Source organism: Anopheles marshallii, chromosome X, assembly GCF_943734725.1.
Source record: "Anopheles marshallii chromosome X, idAnoMarsDA_429_01, whole genome shotgun sequence".
NCBI lineage: Eukaryota > Metazoa > Arthropoda > Insecta > Diptera > Culicidae > Anopheles > Anopheles marshallii.
In genome coordinates, this window is record NC_071325.1 from 19,515,699 (window position 1) to 19,524,068 (window position 8,370).

At 48.8% G+C, this 8,370-nt stretch overlaps 1 protein-coding gene across 1 annotated transcript; it reads left to right on the forward strand.

Moving 5' to 3' along the window:
- Positions 1–916: 916 nt before the first annotated feature.
- LOC128711380 (uncharacterized) lies at positions 917–6,402 on the forward strand (the record flags this gene model as incomplete). Its single annotated transcript, XM_053806253.1, has 4 exons — positions 917–1,219; positions 1,328–1,737; positions 1,795–2,134; positions 2,722–6,402. Coding segments are annotated over exons 1-4 (4,734 nt in total), but the record flags the coding sequence as incomplete, so codon positions are not given.
- Between the last annotated feature and the right edge of the window lie 1,968 nt (positions 6,403–8,370).

Here is an 8,370-nt window from a genome sequence, read left to right on the forward strand (position 1 = left end):
CAGTATCAACCCGCTTTCGATTAAACCAGGAGACGAAGTGTATTTGAAAAACGAGAACAGAAAAAAATTAGATCCTTTATATTTAGGTCCATACACAGTTTCTAAAATACAACAACCAAATTGTACTATAATAAACAAACATAGCAAAAAGGAAAGTACTGTCCATAAGAATAGGTTAGTTAAATGATAAAAATCTATTACATGTGATTTTTATATTTTTAAAAGGGAGGTGGTGTGGCGCTTGCACATTAGGTAATCATAATACTGTATTAAAATAAAATATAGGTATATTATAGTAGAATTATAGTAGAATTACGAAAGTTACTATTATAGAATTATTATAGCAGAACTATGGTAATGTATACTTGGAACGAAGCAGTTGTGATTGGTAGAAGAAAAGCAGCATAGGTTAGAATAGGATAAATAAATAGTTAAAGATAAGGATAGGATAAATTAACATTTGTTGTGATTACGATCACGACACATTGTTTACATGTTAGGCTAGCAGTAACGCCCTACAACTCTAGCTGTTGTAGGGTTCCAGTATTAGTACAATGGACGAACAGTGCCACCATCATAGCAGCAGCGGGCGCGCTGTTCGCAAATGTATAAATAGAACCGAAGGAAGCGCCTTCGGTCTCTTTAAACCGTGACCAGCGATAATAAAGCACTAATTTTGTGATCTTTCGATACACCAAAAAGATCGTTACATTATTACTAACATCGCGGGACGAAACCATTCACAACATTTCACAAAATTAGTTCACTTCACGTCTGTTCGAAAGCGTATGTAAATTTTCGCGTAAGTAGTGCGTCTAAATTCGGTCGGACGATCCGCGCGCGCATATAAATCTCGCCTTTGGGAGTAGTGTTAATTCGCGTGGAAAGGAAGTGAAAAGAAGTAGTTACTTGTGCAATGGAAAGAGCAATACAAGACATTAGCTGTGAGGAGGTTGTGGAGCTGCAGGAGCAGCCAGCAACAGGGACCTCGGAAAGACGCACGAGCGTCATAGAAGAACCACCGCAGGACGGGGAAGCGCCACCACCCGTCTTACCTCGGGACCTAGAGGTAAGAAGAAGGCGTATCGAGCTTCAGAAGAAGGAGCTCAAACTGGAAAATGCTCGGAAGAATTTGGAGCTGGAAAACGCTCGTAAGGAGCTGGATATCGAGCTGCAAGAAATCGAGCTAGAAGAGGAAATATCCGATCACAGCAGCCGGGTAAGCGCGTACGCCGCGAAAGCGGCAAATTGGTTGCGAGACACAAATCGTATCGGGGTGACGCCGGTAGCTCGCCCCCATGGCAACGGTCATCGCAATGGCGACTAGGGTCAGCCACCCTTGAACCCGATCGCGACCGCGGGAGTAATGGCAACACGCACGGCCCCGGCACCGCTGCGATACGACGACACAATGGCGGACGACGCGCGAGGTCGTCAACCTTCGACTCCGGTAACTGCCCGGTTTCCACCGAAATATGACTGTACGTGGGAGGTGGACCAAGCAGCGGCACAAGAACGCGAGTATATGGAATGGAGGCGTGCGGTGGAGGATTCGATTAAGGTTCACCGCGAAAGCAAGCATAGCCGTCCTTACAAACCGGAGGAGATAACGGGAGCAAATTCGACAATGGAGTCGAAACCAGCGACACAGAAACGTGTGTTACCCTTGACACCAGAACAAGAGTCAGCGCGCAAGTCGATCCCTAAGGAACTTCCGGCCTTTTCCGGAGATGTCGGGCAATGGCCATTATTTTACGCGACGTATGTGAGATCCACAATTCTTTGTGGTTTTAGTGACGACGAAAACCTAATACGGCTTCAACGGGCACTACGGGGACCGGCATTGGAATCGATTGACCACCTTATGCTGCTACCGGACGGTTTGCCCAAAGTGATCGAGATTTTGCGCACGGAATACGGAAGGCCAGACCTCATAGTGGATAGTTTGATCGAGAAGGTGCGTAAGCTACCCCCCGTTCGTACCGAACGTCTAGAGACGCTGGCCACGTACGGCAAGATGATACGGAAAATGTGCGCGACAATAGAAGCTTCCGGGCTTCACGATTATGAATGCAACGTCACGCTGCTGAAGGAGCTGGTAGCGAAGCTTCCAGGAGAGCGGGTGTTAGAGTGGGCACGTTATAAACTAAAACTAAAGCGAGAAACCATAAGGGAATTCGACGTGTGGTTTTCAGAGATCGCACAGGCCGCGAGTGCCGCTTCAAAAACGTTCGATCGGAACTTGACACGACCCGAAACATCACGACCACTACCGGGAAGGAAAGCGCCCGCACACGTTAACGTTCACAGTACGACGCGGAGGACACAATGCGCACTGTGCCATGATTCCTGTCGTACGTTGGCTGATTGTGCACGGTTTGGAGAAATGACGGTGCGAGAGAGACGATTGCACATTCAGGGACGCAAGTTGTGCGTCACGTGCTTGGGCCCGCATAGGGGCACGTGTTTCGTCAGGACGAATTGTGGTACCGACGGCTGCCGAGAAACGCATCACAAACTTCTGCACTGTAGGGAGCAAACACCACAATCGCACAGGAACACGCAACACACTCATTCACTTAACTCGCACATTAGCAACGACACTAAGTCACTTTTCCGCTATGTTCCAGTTGTGGTTCGCGGCCAGAAGACAGAGATAACGACGTTTGCGTTTATAGATGAAGGATCATCGAGGGCACCTTGAACCCTTTGTGTTTGAAGTGGACGGACGATACGCTACGAAACGAGTGCGATTCGAGGGAAGTTCAGCTGCGGATCTCAGGTGTGCACCAAGGAGCATTGGTGTACGACTTACGAAAGGCGCACACCTTGCAAGATCTGATGCTACCGGTGCAGGCGCTACCGATCGAAAAGCTGGTAAAGCTATACCCGCATCTGAAGGGGCTTCCGATTGCCCCATATGTCAACGTGACGCCTCGTATCCTGATCGGTGTCGACAACATTCATCTGGGCAAGCCATTACGTTGTGTAGAAGGGAGCTTCAGCGAACCGATTGCTACCAAGACAAGACTTGGATGGACAGTGTTTGGTCCTTGCTGCTTACCAGCCTCAGTAAGTAAAACGGCATATTTTAATCTCCATTTATGTGTCTGTAATGAAGAGGGAAATCAGAATCTGGACATGGCGCTGAAAAGATACTTCTCTTTGGAATCCATTGGAGTCAGCGCCGCACAGAGACTCTTGCCGAAAGAAGAAGCACGTGCGATTACGATGCTAAATACCGGAACGCGTCTTGTGGGAGATCGGTTTGAAACGGGCCTGCTATGGAAGTATGATGATGTGCGTCTTCCCTGTAACCGCGAGATGGCCCTTAAGCGCCACACGTGCCTGAAAAGGAAGTGCGAAAAGAATCCGGAATTAGCCAGCGCAATCAGCAATAAGATGCACGAGTATGCGGATAAAGGTTACATTCGACGTATGTCGGAAGACGAAATCGAAGCGAGGAGAGAAAGGGACTGGTATTTGCCGATATTCCCGGTTTACAACCCGAACAAACCCGGTAAGTTACGAATGGTATTCGATGCTGCCGCACAAGTACACGGAATAAGCCTCAACATGTTCCTGCTCACCGGCCCGGACCAACTAGTGGGATTGGTGCAAGTTCTGTATAAGTTTCGAGAGAATCGTATCGCCGTAACTGGAGACATCCGAGAAATGTTCTTTCAGGTGCGCATGAACCACGCAGACCAACGAAGCCAGATGGTATTCTGGGATGATGGCAGCAAACAGAATGGTGAACCTAGTGTGTATGCTGTTACGGTAATGACCTTCGGAGCGGCTTGCTCACCTGGTAGTGCCCACTTTGTCAAGAATCTTAACGCAGAGAGATTCGTTGACCGTTTCCCGCGAGCAGTGGAATGCATTAAGTATGAGCACTACGTGGACGATATGCTGGCCAGTGTCGAAACCGTGGACGAGGCAGTTACTCTGGCGGAGGATGTGCGGCTCGTACATTCGAAAGGCGGCTTTGAGATCCGGAACTGGCTGTCCAACTCGAAGGATGTCGTGCATAAGCTACGGTGGGGAGTCAACCAAAACAAGTGTGTCGACATGAGCTCGAACCAAGGCACCGAAAAGGTTCTAGGGATGTGGTGGAATACGGACGATGATATGCTTACCTTCCGCATAAATCCGCGCATGGATGAGGAGCTGTTGGCAGGTGGTAGACTGCCGACAAGGCGGGAAGTGCTGAGCACACTTATGATGATATATGATCCGTTGGGCCTCATTGGTCACTTTCTCATGTTCCTCAAGATACTTTTGCAGGACTTATGGCGAACCGGGATTCACTGGGACAAGAAAGTTGAAGGCGAAGCTGCAAAGAAATGGTTGAGATGGACTGGATTATTGCCGGAACTAGAAAAGCTAATGATCAGAAGGTGCTATCGTAGCATAACATCGTCGCCATGCGTGCAATTGCATGTCTTTACCGATGCAAGTCAAAGTGGAATGGCTGCAGTTGCTTACCTGCGCTTTGAGGAAAGCGGTGTGGTGGAGTGCGCACTGGTTGGGTCCAAAACGCGGGTGGCCCCGCTTAAACTCCTATCTATACCGCGACTGGAGCTTCAAGCGGCTGTGATAGGAGCACGCTTCGCGGACCACATCGCGAAGGCACATCGATTGAGGATCGACAAGAGAGTGTTCTGGACTGATTCGAGGAACGTGGTGAGCTGGATAAAGTCGGACCATAGGCGGTACAGCCCCTTTGTCGCCTTTCGGGTGAGTGAACTGTCCGAAATCACAGACGCTAACGAATGGCGTTGGCTTTCTACCAAGGTTAACGTAGCAGATGACGGAACGAAATGGCAAGGCCACCCCGATTTAACCTCATCCAGCAGATGGTTCCGAGGACCAGAGTTCCTGTGGGAAGTGGAAGAAAACTGGCCAATAAATAAGGACGATCCAGGTGAGTCGTCGGAGGAACTACGGAAGAGCTTACTACACCATGCCATCGTTAGAAACGTAGTCGATTTCGCCCGGTTCTCACGATGGAAGAAGCTGTTAAGAACAGTGGGTTTCGTTCATCGATACGTTGGAAGCCTACGGCTTCGAGCGAGACGGGAAAAGAACGCTGCGGGGCCACTGACGCAGGAAGAATTGTTGGCTGCTGAACATACCTTGTACATATGGGCGCAATTGGACGGGTTTGCTGCCGACATCAAGCGGATGAAGAGCGGTGCGAAGGAGAAACACCCTTGGAAGAATCTGCTCAAACGAGATAGCGTGTTGTACAAACTATCACCTGAAATCGACGAAAGAGGTATATTACGAATGCGGGGGCGACTAACTAATTGTACTTTGCTAGGTGATTCGCTGAGGAAACCTGTTATCTTACCTAGGCGACATCCCGTCACGGACCTGGTCATCAAGGACTTCCACGAGCGATATTGCCATCAGAGTCACAGAACGGTGGTGGGTCAACTCCGTACGCGTTATCACATCCCGAAGTTGCTGGTGGAGTTCTACCGGGTTCGACGCGGTTGCCAGCATTGTAAGATAAGGGACGCCGCACCAAACCCACCGTTAATGGGCAATATTCCGCGGCAGAGAGTAGCAGTGAACCAACGAGCGTTTACCTATACCGGGCTGGATTATTTCGGGCCGATACTCGTGGTCGTGGGACGTCACTCCGAGAAGCGCTGGGGAGCGCTATTCACTTGCCTCACGACGAGAGCAGTTCATCTCGAACTGGCATTCGCACTAACAACCGCTTCGTGTATTTTAGCCATCCGGCGATTTATCGCAAGAAGAGGGTCCCCCAGAGAAATACTCTGCGACCGGGGCACCAATTTCGTCGGTGCTGCGAGAGAGCTTAACGTCGCCCTGAAGGATGTGGATGAAAATGCCCTGATGTCCAGATTTAGCGGTCCGGAACTAAAGTGGAGCTTCAACCCGCCAGCGGCACCCCATTTCGGCGGCAGTTGGGAGCGTCTCGTGCAGTCGGTGAAGAAAATTTTATGCAGCTTTGAATTACCACGGCTACCAACGGACGAGATATTAATGTCAACGCTGACGGAAGTGGAGATGATGATCAACTCTAGGCCACTTACCTACGTACCACTCGACGAGGAATCCGACAGCCCGATAACGCCGAACCACCTGCTTCTGGGAAGTTCCGACGGTAGTAAGCCAGCTGCCTGTTTCGACGATTCGCCGACAGGGATACGGACATCGTTAGGAGCACTACACGTGAACGCGGAGATATTTTGGAAGCGGTGGATCGCGGACTATCTGCCAACCCTCACCCGCAGAACAAAATGGTTTGACTCGGTGCCGCCGATCAAGGAGGGAGATGTGGTGTTGATCGTGGATGGGAACTTACCCCGGAATACCTGGCCGATGGGACGTGTGCTTGAGGTGACCCGCGCGAGGGACGGTCAGGTTAGGCGCGCGAGGGTGCAGACCACGAACGGAATATTAGAACGACCGGCGACAAAGATAGCAGTTTTGGATGTGGGGGAACGATTGAGTAGAAAGTGAACCGCGTGGTATTGACAGGAGCTAAAGAGTAAACAAACGTCAGAAGAGTGTAACGCCCAGGAGCGTTACACTGGTGGGGAGAATGTTGTGATTACGATCACGACACGTTGTTTACATGTTAGGCTAGCAGTAACGCCCTACAACTCTAGCTGTTGTAGGGTTCCAGTATTAGTACAATGGACGAACAGTGCCACCATCATAGCAGCAGCGGGCGCGCTGTTCGCAAATGTATAAATAGAACCGAAGGAAGCGCCTTCGGTCTCTTTAAACCGTGACCAGCGATAATAAAGCACTAATTTTGTGATCTTTCGATACACCAAAAAGATCGTTACATTATTACTAACATCGCGGGACGAAACCATTCACAACAACATTAGAAGCTACATAGGAAGTAAATAAGGTAAGCTAGGATTAGATGGTTAAGGAATTGATATAAATAGCGGTTTAGGATAAAGCTAAGGTCAGATTGATTTTATCGTACTAAGGGGAAACGCTGCCCGAGAAAAATACTAAGGAAAAACGCTGCGCTAGTAAAACGTGAAATATAAAGGAATTCAAGTAAAAAGCTAAACTGACTCTTTTTAGTTTAACTTTTTAATACGTAATATCACACTAGCGTACTCTCGGAGCTGGTGAGCATGTCGTCGGCTTAATGTTCATTTTTTATGCAATCGACCGCGCGTGGATGTGTATTGATAAACCGGTCGCCCATCTGATTCTTGACGAACTGGGCGCAGCTGGGTGAACAGGATGCCCCAATGGTCATCCTCAGCATAATGTACTCATCAGGTTCACTATGTGCGTTGCTCCAGCGCCATAGAAACCGTTGACTGATCCTCTTTGTTCACATATACTTGATGATACATTTCGCGTATATCTGCAGAAACAGCTACTCAATATTCTCTGAATTTCTGTAGCACATTCGGAAGAAGTGAAAGCAGATCTGGCCCAGTAAATAGCATCGAATTCAACGATATACCTCGAAATGATGCCGCCGCATCCCACACTATTCTAACCTTACCTGGTTTGTTGGTGTTCACTACAGGAAAAACCGGAAGGTACCACTTTCTTGGATGTTCAGTCGACTTTTCTTCTGCAGACAACTCACGAATATACCCTTTTAGAAGATAGTCTCTTATTGTTTCTTGTAGTTGTGGCTCTTTCTTCATTCGACGCTCTAGGCACTCTAGCCTTCTCAATGCCGTGAGGCGGTTGTTTGGCATACGTACGTCATCATAACGCCACAATAATCTCGTTTCATACCTGTCTCCAATCTTGTGGGTATGATTAGTTAATATATTAAGTGCGCGTTCGTTTTCTTTTGATAGGAAGGCTTTTGCGTTCGATGATCTAACGTCTTCCAGGGCAAAGCTACCTTTCAACGCTGCATCTGTTCGTTCTTCAATGTTTTGGCATTCACGGACGGCAATGCCATGGTTAAACACTCGTTCGTTGCCCCCCTGACCATCTAAGCGGCAGCAACCGGATACTACCCATCCGAGTCGAGTTTTTGTAGCAACTGGTTCGTTTGACGTTCGTTCGATGGTTTTGAGGGTTCGCGTTAGACGGTAATTGTCGATGCCAATTAATATACGCGGGACAGCTGACTTGAAAGAAGGAATCGGAAGTGCATTTAAATGTCGGTACTTTTCGTCAAGCATCTTTGCACAGACAGACTGCGGTGGGAGCCCCAGGGATCGTATGGTGCGCACTGCGGATATTTCGTACTGAAGATCACTAGCCCGCGTTCCCGAAATGTAGAGATTCGTTTGTACGGAATCATTTTCTTCGCGTATCTGTCCACCGGTCCAGCTAAGACAGATGGCTTGGTAGAACCCTCCAGCCCTAATTCCTTCAACAATCGATGCT